The sequence below is a fragment of the Phodopus roborovskii genome, unplaced genomic scaffold (genome assembly GCF_943737965.1).
Source record: "Phodopus roborovskii unplaced genomic scaffold, PHOROB, whole genome shotgun sequence".
Classification (NCBI taxonomy): domain Eukaryota; kingdom Metazoa; phylum Chordata; class Mammalia; order Rodentia; family Cricetidae; genus Phodopus; species Phodopus roborovskii.
In genome coordinates, this window is record NW_026126410.1 from 22,131,288 (window position 1) to 22,154,773 (window position 23,486).

General features: G+C 39.9%; 1 protein-coding gene across 2 annotated transcripts in view; it reads left to right on the forward strand.

The window, feature by feature from the left end:
- The first annotated feature begins 517 nt into the window (after positions 1–517).
- The window catches only part of Agxt2 (alanine--glyoxylate aminotransferase 2), a 35,817-nt gene continuing 12,848 nt past the window's right edge, over positions 518–23,486 (forward strand). Inside the window, exons 1-10 of one of the 2 annotated variants that reach the window (XM_051182545.1) lie at positions 518–635; positions 6,979–7,064; positions 8,813–8,997; positions 11,872–11,995; positions 13,173–13,267; positions 14,432–14,525; positions 15,172–15,265; positions 19,462–19,562; positions 20,088–20,180; positions 22,909–23,041. In XM_051182545.1, the coding sequence (XP_051038502.1) occupies positions 551–635; positions 6,979–7,064; positions 8,813–8,997; positions 11,872–11,995; positions 13,173–13,267; positions 14,432–14,525; positions 15,172–15,265; positions 19,462–19,562; positions 20,088–20,180; positions 22,909–23,041 (1,090 nt within the window). In that variant the 5' untranslated portion in view covers positions 518–550. The remainder of the gene's footprint in view (positions 636–6,978; positions 7,065–8,812; positions 8,998–11,871; positions 11,996–13,172; positions 13,268–14,431; positions 14,526–15,171; positions 15,266–19,461; positions 19,563–20,087; positions 20,181–22,908; positions 23,042–23,486) is intronic. The other variant, XM_051182547.1, reaches the window with a different exon arrangement.

Sequence of the window (23,486 nt, forward strand, 5' to 3'; positions counted from 1 at the left end):
TCCTATGTCTGCTAACTGCCTTCCATGTCCCAGAGGTACCATAACTTTCTATGGTAGTACCACCAGCTGGGGGTCAAGTGTTCAAACGTGTGGACATCTGAAGAACATTTTATATCCAACCCAGTTTTGGATATAAACAGTTTATATTCAAACTAGCTCTGTTACTGCCCTTCTACAGAGCAATTCATTCTGGTAAACCTGGGGTGGAATAAAGGCTTACAAAATGAGCTCAGGAAAACATTTGTCTTCTTTCTTTTCAATTCCCTCCTTCCATCCTCTTTTCCCTTCACTTCACTTCCAGTTTCCTTTGCCACCCTTCCTTTCTCTGCTTCTCTCCTTCAATTTTTTCACTATTTAAGGCACTGTTCCTAACAAATCAGGCTCTGGGATTTTACCTACATCTACTTATAGTCGCCAGTCCACAATCCCCTTTCCAAAGCCTCCCCCTCTTCTAATATCAAAGTCCATCTGGTCAGAGAGCAGTTGGAGACCATCCGCCCACTGACCTGCTTCCATTGGATTTTGGAGTTTGCCTCCTGCCTGGAAAGAGATGGCTCTAGCCTGGAGAAAGCTGCGGAAAGCCTTCTACCTGGAGACCTCTCTCAGAATCCTCCATCTATGTCCACCCTCAAGCTGTGAGTAGAAAACAGGGATGTAGGTCAGCAAAGGGTCAACAGAGGGGGAAAGCCAGAACTCTGGAGCCTATTGCCTACGACTGAGACAATTAGAGCTGGGTAAGGACGTGGGATTTTAGAGATGAACTTGTAACAGCCAATGGTGGTGAGCCTTTCAGGACCAGTGCTTCCATTTCAGCCAGTATTTCATAATTACCATCATTTGTCCTGAAATGCAATCAATGAATAATAAAACCTGGTAATACACAACCCAGAGTTTAAAACCAGCTATCTCTACTTTGACACAAAAAGAAAGCAAAGGAAAGTAAGTCGAAATAAAGTATTAAATTCTGTAGATAGGTTTCTGGGATTATTTTAAAAGATATAAGTGTTCTCATATATATTCTCAGCACTTGTAAGAGATTCACAAACACACACGAGAGTGAGGGGGTGAGGGGGGGCAGAGACAAAAAGACAGAAAGGCAAAAAGAGAGACAGAGACCGGGAGGAGGAGGGAAGGCGATGGAGAGAGAGGCATACACACTTGAGTTATTTCTCCACATTCATCCAAACCAGAATTAAACTAACCAGATCATTCCCTTCTGATCATACTCCCCTGTCTCTACAGTAGGAACAAGAAACTTGAGGCAATCTGAGGTGGCCAGATATAGGAATCATCATAATTTATTTCCGTATGCCAATAATCGTCATATGGATTTGTTCCTCCAATCTCACTATATACTCATTGATTTCCTTTCCATCACATAAGCTTAAACAGTCATCTGTTTACATATTTACATGCCATAGTGGAAACTTACAACCATGAACTATAAATGGTATATTGAGCCCTTTTCTATCATACATTATGATCAATTTTGTCTTTTCCATAGCTTTCCATTTTCTCTCCTTTTCTGTCCTGTCCTCTCTCTCTCCTCGTCTTTGTAAAGTAATGCATGCCCAATGCTTTCGTGTGTGTGTGTGTGTGTGTGTGTGTGTGTGTGTAGGTGCATATTTGTTTATGGGTATGTTTGCACATCTGTGTGCATATATGTGGAGGCTAGAAGACAATCTTGGATGTTGTTCTTCAGATGACATCCAACTTGAGGTTTTTTTGTTGTTGCTTGGTTTTTTGTTTCTGTTTTGTTTATTGTTGGCCATTTTGTTTGTTTTTTGAGGCAAAGCTTCTTATTGGTTGGGAGCTCACTGAGTAGGCTGAGGCTGCCTAGACAACAAACCTTGTGGATCCATCTGTCTATGTTTCCCCAGCAATGAAACATATATTTCATAACACCCATTGTTTCTTAGGTTCTGAAGCTCAAACTCTAATCCTTATGCTTGCATGGTAAGAAATTCAGTAACTATGCTATTTTCCCAATCCAGGGTTATTGCTTCAAATGGCATTTTTGTTTTTCTTCATTTAAACTTGCAATGGGCTCTATGATATTGTCCCACTTAGGAGGAGACAAATGACATCCCAAATAATGGCATATAAGAATGCCCTTTTCTTTACAGCCTCAACAGTATTTGTTAGTTGTTTTGCTTCGCTTGCCTTTTTGATACCAGCCATTCTGACTGAAGAGAGTTGATACCTTATAGTCTTCTCCAGTTCCTATTTGGTGGTCTTAATCAATTCATTGGAACCCCTGCATAGAATTCTACCAAGAAAATAATAGAGAAGTATTCTCAGAGACTCATATAATGTAGCTTTTAATCCCTACTCTTTCCCTAGCCTTCCCAACACTTGAAGCTCTATGTTTACTTGCTTACCATGCACATATGTGTGTGTGCTTTTGTTTATTCCTCCAAACACATACACTGAACACTCTTCATATTTATGTGGTATGTGCAAAATATTCAAAATACTTAGGCATCAAATAAATGTGTTCTAGTATTACAGACTCGGTCACAATGAGCAAGCCAAGTCCCTCATTGTATATCCCACAGGTGAGACAGAAATGAACAGATAAGTAAAATATCAAAAAAAATTAAGGAAGGGAAATAGAAAAGTAAAGTGAAACATTTGGGTAAATAAAGAGATTATATGTTTTAACTGTTTTTACTGTGTAAAACCATAAAGTAAGTTGCAATCCTACTACGATGCCTGAGTATTTACTGTGTGGTATTGGTATACGTAAATTATTTAGCCTTACCCAGCTTGATTCATATAGTCATTCAGTTCTAAAGATGCATATATAGTCATGGAAATAACTCATTTTCAATACAGAGTGGAAATACATTTTAAAATATTTTGTTCTTTGCAATTTGCATACATTCATTTTACGTATAATAATCAAATTCATCCACAATTACCTCCATCCCATTCCCCCAAGAGACCCCCTCACATCTTCTTCACATAGCCTCTTTTTATTTTTTAAATAATGTTGAGTCCAGTTAGTGCTATCCACATGTACTTAAGATTGTGGCTGTCCAGTGGATCATGAGAATCTTACTAGAGGCCATGTCCTCAAAGGTCTCAAATCAAAGAGTAGTGTTCTCTCCCTCAGCAAGCATCAACTGCCATTATCTCCCTTAATTGAGGTGGAGTTTGGGACTCCTTCCCCACCTGTGCTGGAAACGTGACTGCCACATTTGTCACCACAGCAAGAGTGGAAATACCTTAAAGCTGCATCTTTTCTGTTAGCTAAAGTTCCAAAGTTTGTGTCATTTTCAGGTAGCTGAAGATTTTCTCTTGCACAAATGTGTGCTATTTTGACACATTTTCTCTTGCACAAATAAAGGGTACTCAGGAGAATACGTGGATGGTAAATAATATCCACTTTCCACTAAGAAACTCCCCCCAACACTCCACTTCTGAAAAGACTTCTCAAAGAAAATAGATAGATGAAGTTATCCTGATTATCAGGCCCCTCACTTGCACACTAGACTGATCTCAAAGAAGGCCAATCCCAAACGGACTGTAAAGAACACCTACCAGCCCCCAAATCAGCTAGAGTTTTTATACTTGCACAGTCAGCAACAACTGCTTCCATTTCACTTCAGCAAAAGACTAGGTTGAAAGGCCATGGAGGAAGGAAGGCAGTCTGAAATTTGCCAGAAGGTAATAAATAGAATTGGTCATGAAGAGAGAGTAAAGAAGATGAGCCAGCAGGATCCATGAATTATAGAAGGAACCTTCCATTAATGGCCTTGCTGGTGAGAGAAGAACAGCTAGCATTAGTTTTCCTTTCACTCGGCGTACACAGTAGGGCAGAGAAATGGATGTTGTGGTCTCATGGAGGCTTGGGTAGTACACAACAAGCAACAACATTGTCTTCCTACTGTAGAGCAGTGAAAGAAAGACAAGGAGACCACCCTCAGTCTGCTAACCAGCAGCTCCAGGGGAGAGAGCAAATGAGAGAGAAAGAACAAAACCAAACATTCTCTCCCCTGACCAGCCCTTGTCTCTCTCACCCCCAGATCCCAGTGTAACTTCATCAGATTTCTTTGGCAGATAGCAGGTGGGTCTGTCACTGCCTCAGTGCCAAGGTGGATGGATAATAAGACCTCCCTTTCCTAACTCATTGTCTATCCTAAATATCAGAGCAGATAGGAAATGGCATGTGAGTATTTAAAGTTACCTAAAAGGTACTCTACAGAAATAAGATACAAATCATATCTGAATAAATCACACCATATGGATTGCATTGTGCTGCCAAGCTCTTATTTATTTATTATATTATATTATATTATATTATATTATATTATATTATATTATTTAAAGGTGAAGATTGTTGATGCATACTCCTCTTGAGTTGAAAACTGCGTGCAGGAGCAAAAGGGTTTTCTGTGAACTCTCAAATCCCTGTAAAACATTTATTTCTCTCACTACCTTGTTATTTCTCTCAGTATTTTGCTCTCTAGGTTCTCCCCTCCCCCGCGCCATTTTTTTTTTTTTTTTTTTTTGGTTTTGGTTTTTTTGTTTTGTTTTGTTTTGTTTTGTTTTGTTTTGTTTTTTGAGGCAGGGTTTCTCTGTGGAACTTCCCTGTCTGTCCTGGGACTCGCATTGTAAACCAGGCTGCCTTGAAGTCACAGAGATCTGCCTGCAGCTGCCTCCTGAGTGCTGGGATTAAAGGCATGCACCACCATCACCCGGCTAGTTTTTTCCTTTTCAATATTGTGATTTTGAGGAAAGAAAACAAAGCAATTTGTCTGGTGTGGAACTCTGAAAAACTAGATAGCTGGGAAGTTAAATTCAATTGCCCACTTTGTATTTATTATATGAGTGGCATTGTTTTCCAAATTCAATTCCATTTTAATGCCTGGATTTGTCTGTGTGAGATGAAGTGGCTGGAAATCAAAGCTACCATCTGTGTTTAGTCTAAAAAGACGATGTCAAATAAGTAAAAACAACAAACAGATACGTAAAAATGCATATTCATAAAAACGCCAATTCACAATTCACGGAAGACTTGGAATTCAGCATCTTTAACACAAGCCCCTCCACCAGATAATCCTTATGTATACACACACACACACACACACACACACACACACACACACAGGAACCAATGAAAAACTTTATCAGTGCCCCACTCCATAGCACACTCAAAACACAGGCTGTTTTACACAAGGGATGCATGCAATTATTTCTAAACATATTGACTTTCATTTTTTCTGACAAATAAGGGACTTGATTTATTTTTATCCATTGATTTTCATTATGACTTGTGAAATGTTTATTGTAGTGTGTCAAGAAAGATTTTCTGAGTATTATGTAGATATAATTAACTTACAGAATAATTATTTTTTGCATGATTACTTCTCTTCCTTCCTTCTTTACTTTTTATCTTCCTTTTATCTTTTTCCTTTTCTGTTTAATGTATTAATGGATTTCTCTTAGAACCTTGCTTTACGCTTTATATGCTTATCCCTTTATTGAATGGATGAGTGAATGAATGAATTAATGAATAAATGAGTCTTCCTTGACTATTTAAAATCACAGTTTTCCTTTGTCAAGTCTGTTCCATTTGCCCTCTTCCCTTTCTCTCCTTAATTCTTGCAGTAATATAGTCAATGAACTTACAGCCTCCTCATTGGGCAGTTCCAATTTTACAGATAAGAACATAGACTGGCGGAATAAAGGGATTCTCGGAAACACTCCTTTTTCCTCCATTTCAGAAGAGTGACTAGCACAGAGGTACACAATAAAAAGCTTTCAGAAAGGGAAATTCTCAGAAAACTTGAGCTGTCTTTTTCCTGTCATTCTTCTGCATGGATAATCAAAAGCCACTTACTTTTAAAGGAAGAGAAAATTCGTGACATTAGTGATTATTTAGAGCAGGAAAAAAATGAATGGGGTTTTGAAAGTAAATATGTGAAGAGTTATTACATCCCTGCTTCATTTAGAAACACATTGCTCATTGAGTTTCTCCAGACTGTGATTCCACAGCCACACGACACCAGCGTCCCCACACACATCCAATGCTTCGTGCTGTACCAGCGACACCACTTGCTCATTTCTTTGCAACTGTGAAATTTCCTTAAAACTGACCTCAAATGTTCAAAATGAGGAGCACTCTCTTCCAAAAGTGCCTGTAAAGACTCTAGACATCTGCTATGATCGACTCTAGCTGCACTGTACCTTCCCGCTTATAGGAGAGGTCAAAGTCAAGAAAAGGTGAGCAGAAAGAGAATCGCAGGCTTGGAGTCAACAGCTTGTAGTTTCATTCCTGTTCTAACTAGCTTGGTGAACCTGAACACCAAGGTGAATATAACACCGTAAGCTTGCACATAAGAATTTCAATTCCCCTTCCCAGTCTAAGCATGTAATGATTCTTCCTTCCCAATATTTCTCCCTTTTCAACAGTCTTAGCTTGGTGGCCCTTTCTTAAGGAGAGGGTGGTGTCTCACAGACCGGTTTGCAGGTATTAATACAGCCCATCACCTAACACCCGTTTCTACTTGTTCCCTACTAGAATAGCCAATGATAAAGAATTTTGTGTATGGGGAGGCACTCAGGTATCAGGCCCTGGATCACACGGTGAAGTTCAGGCAATCAGCAACTCAGAGCTTAAACAACACATTTATTAACAAAGTGGATGGACATCTGCTGCAGGCTGCATTGCCATCTGACAATAAATATTTGGTCAACGAAAAGTAGGATTGTCTTGAACCCAGTTCTCTAAGCTTGTAAGAGGGGCTGTGTGGAGAAGAACTTGCTACATCCTTGTCCTCCTTATGTTTTTGTACTACATTCAATAATTTTTCTTCCGGAAAATCCATTATTGAGATACCTCAGTGTTAAAACTAAGTTTATTAAACTAAGAAACAAAATTGCTTAATTGGTTCAGGTAACCACAAGTGATTGACATAAAGGATCTCCGTCATCTTCAGTTGACAATCCTAACTCATTTCATTTCTGTAGGTGCTCCCTGGATATCTGTACCCAGGCTCTCTCTTCATACAAAGCCCAGCATGCCACCATGTGACTTCTCACCTGAGAGATACCAGGTAAAATTCAGGCTTTCAGAAAAGAAAAGAGGTCACCCATGGGAGACTCCAAGACTTCCAAAGTCGTTCCCTAAAAGGACCCACAAATAATTATGCTTTGTAAGTCAACAGGTTTATCTTAGATGCCCTATTCTTTACATATTAGGGGGTATCAAAAGCCTTCTTACACTATGTACAAATTACAGATGAACTGTTGAGTATATGTGAGACTTAGACAGAAAGCATAAGAAAGGACTATTAAGAGATCACACGCACTTGCAATCACGTGTGCACGCAAACACACATACACACAAAATACCTCTCAGATGACTCAGGTCAAGTGTGTGAAATCAAAACAAACAAAAAAGAGTATGAAATCACTTACTTTCTTGTTAAAATGTTATCTTAGTTTACAAATAGCAATGCACCCTATGATCTTCCTTAGTTCCAACCCACCAAAACATATAGTTATTGTCCTGTTGTCAGATTAATAATGATTTCTCTCACTCTTTCTGGCTCCTTTCCTCCCTCTCTCCCTCTTTTATTCTATGTCATATTCCTTGATCCTAAATGTTAAAGGCCATAATCAGAAGTTCATAGGTGTGAACACTTGTGTTTTCAGCTTGCTATAAGCTAAAATCACCTAGGAAGTGGCCCTCTTGTATGTGTGTGGAGAATTATCTTGATAATGTTAACTGTTCGGAAAACCAATCTTAATTGTGAGTGGGAACACTTCTTGACACTGGAAACAGAGACAGGAGACCCCTGGGACCTACTAGCTAGTCTCCTAGCAGAATCAGTGAGCTCCAGGTTCATCAGGAGACCCTATCTCCAAAAACTAAGGAAAAGAGCAATTGAAGAAAATACTCAACATTAACTGTTAGTCTCCACACATATACACAACCTATGAATGCCCTGCACATGTCTGTGCATCTACACACACGGGGAGGGGGGGAGAGTAAGAAAACTTTGGTCATAAGATCAGTGGTAAAACACTGGCCTAGCAGGGCTGGAGAGATGGCTCAGCTGTTGGGACCCTGGTTCAATTCCCAGTACCCACATGGCAGTTCATAACTGCCTATAATTCCAGTGTCAGGGTATCCAACAACTTCACACAGACAGACATGCAGGCAAAACATGAATGTGCATGAAATAAATTAAAGAAATCATTAAAAAAAAAACTACTGGCCTAGCAAGGACAAAGCCCTGTATTCAATGGCCAACATAATGAACACTTCATTTATTCAGTTTTTTGTTTGTTTTGTTTCTGTTTGAAACAGGTTCTGTCTATGTAGCCTGACTGTCATGGCACTTACAGGGATAAGCTTGCCTCTGCCTCCCAATTGTTAGAATTAAAGGTGTGTGCAACCATGCCTGGCCATTTATTTATTTTTTAAATTATTTTTATAAACTTGTAACAGCAAAAATGGTATTAGTTTAGCCACTTATTTTCAAGCTTTTTTTTATTTTCATATTAAAATCAACTTGAAACCAGGGTTTTCCATTGAGAGATGGGAATTCCAACCTCCCTTCTTCATGTACACTCTAGGGGGGAGGGTAGTCATAAATAAAAAAGGCACACCATGAGAAATATCACCTGCTCAACAGGAAGGACTTTAATTTTCTCAGACCATATTGGGTAATGTGCCCATGTATAAGGCTGCACAGCAATGAGTCATGTGTTCAGGTCACTAAGGAGACCTCTGTACTGATCTGGTCTTGATCCTGTAGGACCCAACCATAAGAAATTTTAACTTGTTTACCTGTAGTCCCTGCCCTACAGCCGTGCCTTGGAGATTCACAAACAGCACCTTTCTCCTGTGGAAACGGCATATTTCCAGAAGCCTTTGCTGCTGCACCAGGGACACATGGAGTGGCTCTTTGATTCAGAGGGAAACAGATACCTGGACTTCTTCTCCGGGATTGTAACTGTTAGTGTTGGTCACTGCCATCCGTGAGTGTCCTTAAAATCCTCAAGGGTGGGGGGAGGGTTGCACTCCAGAAAAACATGGAAAACGATCGATCATTCATGTCACTCAGAGCCCTTGATTTACATATTTTGACTTCAAAATATGTATGTTATAGTCTGTGCTGACATGGACCTACATGCTTTTCCTGTGTAAGAGGTTAAAAAAAAAAAAAAAAAAAAAAAACTTCCAAAGAAAACACTTGATTCTTTACTTTTCCTTGCTAATGGAAGCTTTGATCATTCCTAGTGCACATACAGTGTATGATTCGGCATCTCTCTGTGTGAGTCTTGATGAAGAAAATTTTTCAAAGACTGAGGAAAGGGACAAGTGGTGGGCAACTGTCAGGCAAACATAGAGACAAGTGAATGGCATGAAGTATGAACCAGGAGAAGTAATTGCTTAATCCACGATGGACCGTCTTTGTGGCCTCTAAGAGGTTGATAAGGAATGCAATTTTAACACAGAGATGCAACCCTAGCTGGAAATTTACCTAGAAATGTGTGAAACAAAGTTGAGATTGTCTGAAATCTTGAACAGCTCTCCCACACACAGACTTTCAACACACTCCTCCCTGATCCTCTGGGTTTCTACATGGTCACTCCATTTTTTTAACTTTTATTATATAATTCACAGTTTTATTATAGTTATGATGATGCTTTGTCAAGTGTTTTTTAACTGAAAGAGGACTACATCACTTTCCCCTTTTCCCACCCCCCTCCTTTTCCCATACTCCACCCACTCTCAAGTTGAAAGCCTCTTTTTCTTGATTATATTTGTTAGGTTGACGTGTGTGCACACAAATATATATGAATACAACTTACTTACTTTCCTTTGTTGTTTATGTGCACAGAGTTTCAGAGTTGACCACTTGGCATGGGACAAGCAGTAAGGGGGTTCATCCCTGCAGGAGGCTAGTTCTCCTTCTCCCAGCAGTCAATGGCTACCTATGGTTCCTTTTCTAGGGGTGGGACCCAGAGAAATTTTTCCCCTTTCATGTTAAAGAGTTCATTGATATTGTCATTGTTCTGGTCTTGGTTTGCAGGCATTTCTAGGACAGGCTATCTTATAGCTGACATCTAGTTTTCTGGCTCCCCACTCATTTCCACCCCCTTTTTGTGCTGTTTCCTGAACTGCAGATTGTCTCCTGCCCTTAAGAATGAATGAACTTAATTTATATATAATATATATATATATGATTATATATATAGTGCATATAGCATATACAAACACATACATACTACACCTATATTATGGAAAAACAGCATAGACAAAGTAATTTGAATAGATTGAGGCCTTCCTATCAAAGGACCAGCGGCTCTCTCCTGTGAGTGCTAATGGGAGAAGAACCATGACTTGGGCCCTTCTCCTTCTCTGCTTCCTATTCTTTCCCTTTCTGCTTTTGGGAGGTGCAGATCCCAAGCATCCAAGCTAAATTTCAGAAGCCTTAAAGTGAAGTACAGATGTTCATGAAAGCAGAGAGCAACACGAGCAGAATCCTCCACACACTCACAATGCCCCTCAGACAGCTCTTACTCATTCCCGTGACCTTTGTACAGCTTTCAATGACCCTGGTGCTGGGATTCCAGTTACGTCTTTATCTCTACCTCTCTTCCTCTCTGCTTCTTCCCACTCACCATCTCACCACATTCCCTTCACTGCCACCCTCCTGCCCTGTTCATTTGGTTACATTTTCAGCACTTTTATCCAATATCATACCTTCAGCTATGGCCCCTCAGCAAAATACAATAGTAAGATGAATACACTCAAAGAGGGCATCAGGACACCCCACATTCCTCAATCCATGAAGAATCTCTCCCATGCCAACATATTCTAAGACTAAGCCCATCTTCTCTACAAAGCTGATTTTATTCATGTAGTCACTTATTCCAGAAACACATGTGAACCATCTCCTGGAGAGCCCTGGTACCCCTCGGTTGTTCCTGGAATTTGCCCAGCATTCGAGCCAAGAAAATCAAAGTTGTCTTTGAGTTCTCTTTTCTGTTTCCTACAGCCAACCTGATGCCATAGATCGGAAGCCTCCACCCAAAACTCCCTAATCCTAGGGGCTCCTCTTCCCACAGTTCTCATCAACACAAGTGTTTTCAGAACTCATCTGGCCTCCACAGAAAGGCCACCTTGTCCACCTAGCTGGCTGCCACATTACCAGTAATCTATGTCCCCTCCATTTTACATGTCACCTGGCTCTCAAATTTACTTCTATCCGCAGTGCTGTTGTCAAGGATCTCATCTCTTCAAAAACTTAATGATATTTGCAATTTTCCTAAGTGAGATTTTTGGGATGATAGCTAGAGGAGTTCCTTGGAAAGAGTTCCAGGAAAAGATAAGAATAGGACACACTATGAACTCCTCCTCTCTGCATCTCAGAGAGCAACAGTAGGCCAAGCAATGGCACTAACAAGTTGCACAGTAGAGAAATTTGGTTAGCCTGGTATTTCTCAAAGTTATTCAACCACTGAGCTAATTTTTAGGTGTGGCAGATATTAATAGCAAACAGAATTGATGTGAATCAGACCTCAGCCACTGCTGCCATTTAGATCAAGTTCAAACATCTTTCCCCATCTTCCCAAGGCCTTCCTATTTGGGCCTTCATTATAAGCCTTCTAATATGAAAGGTTAAAGTGATGTTTTAAAGAATGACACTTCAGCATGACAAAATACTCATCACCACTCATCACTGCTCCAGTGAGACTAGTGGAGACTAGTGGAGACTAGTGGAGACATGTGAAACCTGCCTCCTGAGACTGTTGAGGAAGTAGCCATAGGTCCAGGTTCTATGGTCTGGAGGAGAGGGCATGCCTTTTGGTGGTGTGCTCTTGATTTGTTATGTTTTTCTCCAGGAAGGTAACTGCAGTGGCGCAAAAGCAGATGGACCACCTGTGGCATACAAGCTCTGTCTTCTTCCACCCTCCAATGCACGAATATGCAGAGAAACTTGCAGAACTTCTCCCTGAGCCTCTTAAGGTACAGTGCTGTGTGCTCCCAGCTCACAAGGGCGGTGACCTGTGAGCGCAAAGAATTTATTTGGTCTGGGTATTAAAGGTCTACCAAGGTGAGCAGATAGCCACATCTAAAGCACTCAAGCTGAAAAAAGGAGTTCTCTAAGTGGCTCATGAAACAATCCAAAATTTTCATGTGTCCCCCCTGACTCCCCTCTTCTAAGTCACCTCCTAATGTCTTTCCAGAAATCTCTACTTAGGAATCCCAGTCCTCCAGATGCTCCATGGTATTGTCAAGAGATTTCCTTCTCTTTGTTCCACATCGTTTCTGAAAAGTTATTTTCATTTCATCTCTTATAAAAAGTGAAGCCATTCCTTATAAATAGCATTCACCAAAAATGCACTTAGATGTTTTAACTGAATGAGGTATTTTCTGCATCTGAAATGAATTAAAGTTGACACTGAATTGGAATCTAAAGATACTTTCCAAGATTAAAATGCAAGGCATTAAATGTGTGTGAGAGAGAGGGGGGAAGAGAGAGAGGGAAAAAGAGAGAGCGAGATTAGTGCCCAACACATGGCTTTATTTATTATTTTACTCTGTCATCTCAATATTCCACTTACTATGTTATGCAGAATAGAGAAAGAAATTTGGGGTGGCCATCGCTGTGTTCAGATCCCAGTCTTCATGGCAGAGTAGAAATGTGATGGTTGGAAAAGCCATGAATGCATGCCTCCTTGTTCCTGCCTAGAGGAGCTGGACCCCTTCGATTCTTGCCCTTATTTTGTTCAGACTAATCTGTATTTTGTGTCCACAGTCACACAGAAACATCATCTGGGTTAACCTCTTCAGGTTGCTAGGTTGGGGCCCTGCCTCATTCCATACTTTCAGAATTAAATGGAATGAGTTAGGTGCAGAAACCAAAAGACCTCATTCATGGATATTCTCTGCTGCTGACCACTGTGGGCCTCTCAGAAAGTCTTCTCATCTGCTCATTTTGCAGCTCATCAATTGAAGCTAATAAAAGCTCCAATTTTCACAAATGAGTCAACCTCTTAGCCAGTTTTGTTAGCACTTAACAGCTGTTCAAGGAAGGGCTGTAGAATTTATGTAGTCCATAAAAGGGAGGAGAGATTGGAGACAGAAGCTGACCTGAGGGAACCTAGAAGTACTATGCCATGTATCTTGCTTTCCCCATCAGGTCATCTTCCTGGTAAACAGTGGATCAGAAGCCAATGACCTGGCCATGGTAATGGCCAGAACATACTCAAAGCACACAGACATCATTTCTTTCAGGTAACCATATTTTATAACATTCAACTCAGCAGCACTGACGTACCCCAACACTAAATGTGCTTCTTTAAACTGTAGCAAAGAAAAGGACAGTTTTCCCAGTATTCTTACAATGTCTTTTTGAGGGCAGTTCAATCCAGTGAATCTTATGACTAGATAATTCAACCTAAATTGGCCTTATAAACTCTTGGTGAATATATTAGCATTTAAAATAACAGAAAAGTATGTTCCTAGTTTGCATCCTTAATGCATTTACAGAGTCTTATAAGATTTATATAGAAGACATGGGTAACAGAGTAAAAAAAAAAAAAAAAAAAAAAAAAAGGATGGAATGAAGAAGTTAGTCCTGTGTTAAATCCATCTCAGGGTAATTTATGCCTAAACTCAAAGATTTGTGTCATAGCAGACTACAGATTCCATTTGAAGCACACGTATATTTTTGTAAGCCTAAAGAAACATTTGCTATCAAATAAATATGGCAATAACACATTGCGATTGTGTTTTACCAAAATAACCTTTCAGAACACAAGATAAGTATTGATCTATTTGAAACAGACTTCTACATAAACTCTGCCTCCTTTTTCATGATCATTCTTAAAAATAAAATTTGGAACTCATTGAAGGATGATTTTGATTTAGAAATTTTCTAAATTGATTAAGATAATTTATACAAAGAATGACTTTTTTAAGAATGACAGTTTTAAGGAAACCAAAACTGTTTCTAATATTATAGATAAAGTCAGATCAGTCACATGAAAAGGACAGCACACTGAGCAGTAGTTTCATCACAGTAACAAATATTTGTCTTCCTCGGGTGACTGCTTTGAAGATTTGCGTGGGTTGACCATGTGATCTCTGGAACGCTGCTTTAAAAAAAAAAAAAAAAATCAGTCTCATTATGTTAGAGTGACAGATTCAAAATTAAGAGTCCTTGATCAACCAGTTCCAAAATTATTTTCGTAGTTTCAAATCTATGAGACCAGTGGAAAATATCAATGAATGCATTCACATACCATAAGCTTAGGTGGATTCTTAAATGGTGTCAGGTTTGAATGTTTATGTTCTTCTAGTCTATCCCATGTCTTTTTTTTTTTTTTTCCTTCTGAAGCAAGTAAACTATGAAAGAGAAATAAACTTGACTTCTTTCTCCCATGTTTTCCTCCCCAGAGGTGGCTATCATGGATGCAGCCCCTATACACTTGGCTTGACAAATGTAGGGATCTACAAGATGGAACTACCCAATGGGATGGGCTGCCAATCAGTGAGTTCTGAGACTTTCCTCTTGTTTAACTACAGACTGCTGGGGTTACAGGATAATTGATCAGATTTTCCTGGTACTGAAATTAGAAATTGATATAAAGCATGTCATTATCCAAGGCCTCAATTTGACTTAAAAAACTCTACCAGTTGAAGAAAATGTTTCTTAGAAATGTCCTTAGAGTCTGAGTACTAGTTAATGATAGAGTTTTCAATTTTATTTTGCTCATATATACAACTGGGGAAACTCAAGGATCTTAGAAACTTGAATACACAAAGCTTCTCTCAAGCCATCCCTGTCCTCTCTTTCTGTTCTCATAGGCCAAATCCATCTTTTTCAGCATCAGAACCAGATACCCAATTATCCTTATTCTTTATGATGGCCTCATCTGCTAAACATTTGAGAAAGATGCTTCTGAGATAACGTCAAAATTAATTTTCTCTGAAGAGTAGTCACATAAGTAATTTCTAAGAAAAAAAATCTATCTCTTCAAAAATGATTACATTTTTATTGTTAACAAGAAAGGAATGAAGAAGGAATCTCAATATCAAATTAAGAAGCACGCTTGCCTTAGTTGTCACCACATGCATCCCCAAATTGGGTATTTTGGGTTTGTGTTTTGCCAAAATCCTTCTTTTGTCATTTGCAGACAATGTGCCCAGATGTTTTCCGAGGCCCTTGGGGAGGAAGCTACTGTCGAGATTCTCCAGTGCAAACAGTTAGGAAATGCAGCTGCACTCCAGGTCCAAATGGGCAGGGAGGAAGGGGGTAGGGTTGAACATTAGGTGGGGTCAGGAATTTGGAAAAGGGCAAAACAAATTTGGGAAATTGGGAAAGTGAAAAGCCAAAATAAACAAAACAAGAAAATACTAAGTGAGCCCTCACTGACTCAGAGCTTCACCTGCCATCTAGCTAAGAAGGGAAAGTTGCTCATGCCTTCAGACTGAAGCCTATAACCAGCATGTCACCTGACATTTAAGTGGGCTATGAGATGAGTGCAACCATTCATCAATTCCCAATGGTAGAGGGGAAGAGAAAAAAAAGGATATGTCTGCAAATCTCAAAGCACCAGTCAAGAAATTTTCCAGAGACCCCAAATGCCAGCCAAACAACATCTGCCATATACGGAACTGATCATGGATGCCAGGGACACTAATGTCTCTTGCACAGGACTTAGTCATTCTCTCCAGGCTAAGTTCTATTTATCAATCACAGTTTTGTTTGAATTCATAGCATGAAAGAGAAGGGGAATAGAAACATACTGGGTCTTCTCTATTCAGATTTGTCATCATAGTACAGAACCTTTTGGACAGCTGCTCCTCGGGAGTTCTAGAGGAAAGAACGAGTGCTCCAGTCAGAGGATATTTAATAGAATGGCATGAGTCACTAGGTTGAGAGAAAGAATGAAAAGAGTGAAAAATGGAAACTTTAAAAAGTCGGCTTTGAATAGAAAAAAATCATCTTAAAATTCATACAAGATAATAATGCAATGGAGAATGAAAGATTGAGCATAGGAACAAGACAAAATGTCATGGTCACAGAACTTAAAAACACACCGAGGGTTTTCAGCTATAAACAGACTCTCCATTTTAAGAAAGATAAGCTGAAGTTCACATTGAAGAAGTAGGAAAACTAGGATTAGACCTCAAGTCTTCAGACCCTAGCCTCAGAAATCAAGTGCTTTCAATCCCTGTGACCACTCTCCTTCAGACAGGTGTGCCAGCAAGGTGAACCCAAGCTAAACAATAATTACTTCCCTTCTTCTTTTCCATGTTTGAGGACATGCATGGGGTCAAGAGATCTAGACTGCACTCCATCTTGGGCTTCAGTTTTCTCATTTATAAAAATGAATAATAGTAACAGTGATAATGATGATGATGATGATGATTAATAATAATAAATAAATAACAATGAGGACCAAGGCCTGCACCTCACTCTCATCATGACACTTTGTGAGATCAGGGATATACAAAGCCTTATAGAGGAAAGCATTTATTAACAGTTTCAATTTCCTTGGGAATATATATAAAGGCCCTCTGCAGAGCCACCAGCAAAGTGTAAAAGATTAGAGCACTTCAGAGCAGGTCACTCCTTCCCTCCTTATTCTGTATCCTTCCCTCTGTCCATCTTTTCTGTGTTCTCTCTCTTAGATGCCTTCCCTCAGACCAGTGGTTCTCAACCTGTGGGTTGTAACCTCTTGGGGTGGGGTGGAAGGGTTTCACATATCAGACATCTTGCATATCAGAAATTTATATTTACAATTCATAACAGTAGTAAAATTACAGTTATAAAGTAGTAACAAAACAATTTTATGGTTGGGGTCACTACAACATGAGGAGCTGTATTAAAGGATTGCAAAATGAGGAAGGTTGAGGACCACTGCCCTAGACCATCTTGAAATAGAATAGCAGCATGATATCCCTCTAAATGTCATCGAGAGGATACATGATAATGGAAGATATATGCTGTCCTTTGTGTATCTATAGTCTCCTGTTAACTGTTGTAGTTACAAGAATGAGACCACATTTTTGTTTCCCCTTTTATTGAAAATAATTTTCTCATATAATATATCCTGATTACAGTTTCCCCTCCCTCTACTCTTCACAGTTCCTCCCCACTTCCCCTCCCACCTAGATCCACCCCCCTTCTGTCTCTCATTAGAAAATAACAGACTTCTGAGAGATGACAACAAAACATAACAAAATAAAATAGAGTAAGATAAAACAGAAAGCATTGCGTCAAAGTCAGACAAGGCAAAGCAAAACAAGGCAAAGAGCCCAAGAGAAGGCACAAGATTCAGAGACTCATTCCTTCACACACTCAAGTGACCCTTAAAAGTACTGAACTGAAAACTCTTAACATATATGTAGAGGACCTGGTGCAGACTCCATCAGGTCCTGGGTTTGCTGCTTCAGTCTCTGTGAGTTCATGATCTTTGCTCAGTTGCTTTAGAGGGCATTGTTCTTCTGGTTTCCTCCAATCCTTTAGCTATTAGATTCTTTATGTCTTCTCTTCAGAGTGGTTCCCTGAACTCTGAAGGGAGGTATTTGATGGAGACCATCCACATGAGACCATCCACATGGAGCTGTGACATAAGATATGAAAATGGACTGCAGACTGCAGTGATGTCTTTATGTTTGGTCATTGTACTCAGTCCACCTTGCCAGGCAATTTTAATGTAAATGGTTCAAGTTGGTAGTTGCTTCTAGAGTTTTCTCACTAGGTGTATACAACCATAGTATGGATATTTTCATTATGTAATTATATCGACAGAAGCCAGTTTGTTGTTTTTATGTGGTAGATGTCATAATCTTCTACCTAACTCCTGGATTTTTCTAACTCCAAGGGTTTATTCTAAGCCCATATTTCCAGGCATATCCCATGGCAAATATACCTCTTGTAACTCACTGCCCTTACAGTGTTCTAAAGCTGGTACTGATTGTGCCATTCTTTCTTTTTTTAAGGAATTTCTCCTTTTCCTTGATAATGTTATTTTTTTCTTGGTTTCTCACTCTGCTTACCTCTTTCTGTAACACCAACTGAAATACACCCCAGAGTGATAATTCTGTTATGATAGCCAACAGAGCATCCACATTCTCTTGATGTTGCCATGGAGACATCAATGCACCCTGTCTCTCTCCATAGGAGGCCTGACCTGAAGCTACAGGAATGGGCCAAAGCAACATATCCAAAATGGAGGAAACACAATAGATGGTATTACTTCTCAGCAAACCCATGGATGAGTGAGAGTAAAATATGAAATGTGCAGGAGAAACTCAAGCAAAATCTTCCTTTGACAAGATTTTACCCTAACTTAAGCACTTCAAGTTGATTATTTTCTATTCTGCTATTCTTAATTACAAAAGAGCTTGCAAGACCCAAAAGTCAGGCCTTTTATTCCTGTTTGATACATCTTCTAGAGTCTGTCTCTTCCTTTCCTAATAAAAATAAGAAAATTTGACCTCAAACATATCAGGTATCTATGTCAATAAAATTTTCCTAAATGTCACATGCATTCTGGAAACATGATGTTTTCCTTACTCTTTCTTTAGTGGAGCTCAAGTATAAATGCATTTGGGTTTAGTTTTCTTTTATAATTGTTGAGGGTTGTCTAGTCTTCAGGAGATGGGCTTAATGCAAACCTCTAAGCAAATGATGGGATAACAGTTGTCTCAACACACAGACCCCTGAGGTACTTTCTAAAGAAATGGCCCGAGGTCTCCCACACGATCCACATCTTCCTCTTGATCCAATCTTTGGGCATAGATTTGCGGTTACATTCAGAGATGCTATGGTACTGCTGAGAAGGCAGCTATGGATACAGATAAACATTCTTAAAGTTCAGTCACATGTAGATACTGCTCATGTTTGTGGAAAAATTAAATTTTTCACAACTAAACTCAAATATGTCACTTTTAAATGTTTCTAAACATCAACCCAGAAAGGGTTATTCTACTAACCAAAGCAGGCCTAGAATTAAACTAATAGTAAGTGTGACTAAGAAACATAGGAAACCCAAATTATTCTTTCCTACATTTTTGGCAAAGAAAGAAACCCAGAACACATAGACACCAAGTTCAAATTCTGTGTGGAGAAAGGAAAACCCTGTGTTCGAAGACCTTGTTTTTATTTTGTATGAAAATTTCTAAGTGTGAAGATTAGTGAAACATAAACTGTAAAGAATAAATATTGCCACTTAAATAGCATTTTATATAGGTACTATTAGGCAAAAGTATTGTACAAGTCTCAATTTGCTCTAAGTTACATTTTTAAAGGGTGTGATAGAGTGCCCCTATCAGAGATAACTATCTGTGGATCCCAGCTCACCATAGTCTAAGAACCTCCAGTTAGTTGGCTATTCTTGCCTCTTGGTGTTTCCTGAATACCATTCTCACATCACAGGCTGTGATTTGTGTATCTGTGTATGTGTTTGCTGCAGACTGTTGCCAAGCAAAAGAACAGTATATTGAACAATTCAAAGAAACCCTGAACACTTCTGTGGCCAAGTCAATTGCTGGATTTTTTGCAGAACCAATTCAAGTAGGTATATTAATATAGTGTCTCTCTGAATTTTCCATTATCATAGTTTTGACTCCAAGTTAATTGTCTGTTTCTGTGTTCCTTTCCAAGCACAGTTCATTCTTTTAGTCTGCTTTAAAGAGAAGAAGGAAGGAAGGAAAGAAACGAGTTTTCTGTAGACCTTCAAAAAATACAGTCTTCATTCCTACATAGACGAAATGGACAGATAAATAGGTGAAACTACTGCGTCCCTAAAGTCCTCAGGAAAAGAATACCCCTTTGATGTTTAAGTATTTAACACACACTGCTCAGGGAAGTTTACCTTTAGCTCATCAAGCCTCTTTATTTCTAAGCTCAGGAAAGAATAGTCACATCTTTTTCCCTGAAGGCATGGTGTGAAAGTCCAGGTTGGAACAGTTCTGTACACTGTTCATTTGGCTGATAGCATGGGTGTCATGGTGATGAGGATAATGATCTATCCTCATCCTTGGTGCTGAGCAAGGGCTTCTGCTGGCACTTAAGTCTTCCTGATTTAATCTTTTGCAGGGTGTGAATGGTGTTGTCCAGTACCCGAAGGAGTTTCTGAAGGAAGCCTTTGCATTGGTTCGAGAGAGGGGAGGTGTGTGCATTGCAGATGAAGTGAGTGACTACACCAGGGCACTACTTGGAGTGATAAAGACAGGCCAGCTGCAGAAAGAGACCTCTTCAACCCCTGTTTCAGGCAGAAAACAAGTGCATGAGCTCTGAAGTGTGGCCTCTGCTGGTTTGTTAGAAAGTTAGAGTAACAAATATAATGGAACTTAAGCATCCCAACTGGTTTCTTATTTAAAAAGTTGCTATCAGGCACAGGTGATGCTACTGTTACACAGTGTGTTTTTACCTTGCTGCTATTATTATTCCTTGTTGTAAGAATTGCTGCCAGACCCCTGACAAGCCAAAAAAGATATTTAATCCTATAGTCCAGTGTCCATCTTAAATTTTACCAAAGTGATGTCAGGTAGATTGTTTTTTAAAGAATAAGTAGTAATTCGGCGTCTAAATTAGAAGGTTGCTACCATTTCAATTAGATTGCACACACTTGTAACATGTCAGAGTTGAAGCAGCCCAGCTGAAAGTACACAGTAGCCCCAGGGAGACTGCTTTGAAGGAACTAACACTCATCAGCATTGTGGGCTCCAGCTTGTGTACTTAGAATTACACCTTGGATTGCAGTATATCAGATAAAGCAGCATCTTAGCCACTTAGAATAGCTCTAGAGATTTTTTTATTAAAAACCAGAGAACAGCACCCAGGCCACAGAAGTCCTCTCCCACTTTGCTGCTGGAGCCCAGCATGCTTGCATAAACAGGAGGCTTGACCCAAGGACAAATAGGAAACCCGTGTGTCTCCTATTCATGCCAGTCTCACTTGCCTTTACTGTTTTCCTCACAGTTCATGCTGGGCTGCCCCATTGGCAGAAATTTTGCAGTTGCCAACACCACTTGTGTGGCTAAGTCCCTGTCGGGCTCAGAGTGTACCAATGCCAGGGCTGCCCCATAGAAGCTCGAGCAAGGTCTCCCTGCTCTATTCCTTGTACTAGTGGACTCATCAAGGTCCCATTGAAAAGAAGGTAACTGACTATTAACAGAAGAAAAAAATAATAATAACACCACACCACGTTCAATCAGTTTGAAATTAGCTGTCTTGGGAAAGAGGATTAAACCTTGGCCTTGGAATCCACACACAGCAAAGCTTTCACAATCAGACTAATTAGAAGGAAGATAGGCTGAATTCAAAGAAAATCGGAACTTAAGAATTTCCAAGAGATGTGGTTTCGTGACATTCTCTTGTTTTTCTCCCACCGCCCCCAATTTCATGATTTTCAAGAACATAACATGGGGCAAGTTTAAGAAAGACTGGAAAGTTAACTGGTAACAGGATAATAACAGACAGAGGGCATGAATTCACCATCCCAGCCCCCACTGCCACAATTCTCAGCATCCGACTCCCTACTGTGCACTCCTCATCCCTAAGATTTCCACACATCTGAATGAGCCATCTGCCCCACTGTGCAATGAAACTCATGGTTCTCGAGACTGGTCATGCTTTATTTTGCATGGTTTTGTGTATTTTCCAAACAATAGTCCGTTTCCCCATTTGCGCTATTTTTATGCCACTTAAGATAGATGGAGAGGAGCCAGAATATAGGTCAAAAGACAAACTATATGAAATTCCTGCATTATTATTTGGTCCAGTTAATCAGTTTGTACAGTGGCCTGCTGCTAGGAAGTAAAGACTTGGGGTTCCAGGCCAGGTGTGTCAGACTCCCACATCTCAGATCTCCTCCTGATTCGGTCTCTGTCACCTCAGATTAACTCCTAGAATCAGCTCATCTCCTATACTGGTCACTGTCACCTAAGAACAGCCAAGAACCTAGTTGTAGCAACCTGTGATAATGGTAAATGAGAAGGAAGTATTTGAAAAACAAAACAAAACTTGTCTTTGATGCATTTGAGACTGGGCTTCAGGTGTCCTGAATGGGCACCTTGCCAAGTGCCCATTTGGAGATAGAGACAGGCAGACATAGAAACAGGGACAAAATGGCTCTGGTCTGGAGATGTTCATGACATCTTTCTGTCATGATTTTTTTTTCCTTCTACAAACACTAAGAATCTAATTTAGGCAGGGCTGTCGTGACACATACATTGTTAATAAGAATCTATTGAGAAAGTCTGGTGGCCACATGCCTAGAATGCTTTGAGTAGAGCCTACTGGAATCTAGGACGATGAAAGTGGATTTTGGAACATAAGTCATTGAGAGTAAGAACAGTGTGAAAACAAAAACTATGACCAGCTTTCAGTGCATGGCTGATTCTAGATTAATGCAATATAATCTGAACTCATTAACTCAGCCGTGCCCTCCTCCTAATGCAGGAAGATAGAAAGACAGCATTGTCTCATTGAGTGGTAAGCATCCAGCCCTAATGAGCAGACAGTTACTCTTGCCTCTTCCAGGGGAGCCAGTTTGCCCACTTTTCCCTGTGGTTGTTGTGCACAGAAGAGACGTAAAGAGGGTTAATCATCCCAATGCCTTTTGCCTGTGTTATTTATATAACTCTCAAGCAGGCCTGTGTTGTGCTATGCTGATAGGATTATTTCTCCTTGATATATTAATTAACAGAGATTCAAAAGACATAGAGAATATTTCCAAAGTCTCACAAAGGTAGGAAATGGCTTTAGGTATGTCCAACCTCAGACACAGGTCAAGGGTTTTGTCAATGAGCCTGAAAGGATAGAGAAGGCTAAGGAGAGACAGGAAGGAGGTAAAAGGAAGGGAGTAGAACAGAGCCTGAAAGGTTTTCATTGATGTTTTAAAATCTATTTCCAGGTACAGACAGGATTTGGAAGGCTGGGCTCTCACTTCTGGGGCTTCCAAAGCCACGATGTACTGCCTGACATTGTCACCATGGCTAAAGGGATTGGGAATGGCTTCCCTATGGCTGCGGTTGTGACCACTCCAGGTACAATGTTCAGCGTGACCATGCTTGCTCCAGGGCCTTCTGCACTGGCAATGGTATAAAGCATGGATTGCAATGTGTATAAGCTAGATGCAGTGATGGGAACCACAGAATATGCTGTCCAAGCAAATGAGGCATGGGGCAGCTGGGAAAGAGCCAGCCATTCCCATCTTGCTGGAAGGAAGACCACCTCTTCCATCACAGTAGTTAAAGTCAGGATTAGGAAAATAGGTTACAAAACAAAACACCGAAATTTCCAAAAGACTCTTTCCTTGAAAGAGACTCTTCCATGGTCACATGGTCTTCCCATGCCATTAACTATACAGTTCAAGCTCCAGATACCTCTGTCAGTGTCCTATCAGCCAAATACAATAAAATCTCATTTATTCAGAACACTCTATGGCAGCAGTTCTCAATCTGTGGGTCGCAACCCTCTTGGGGGTTCTAT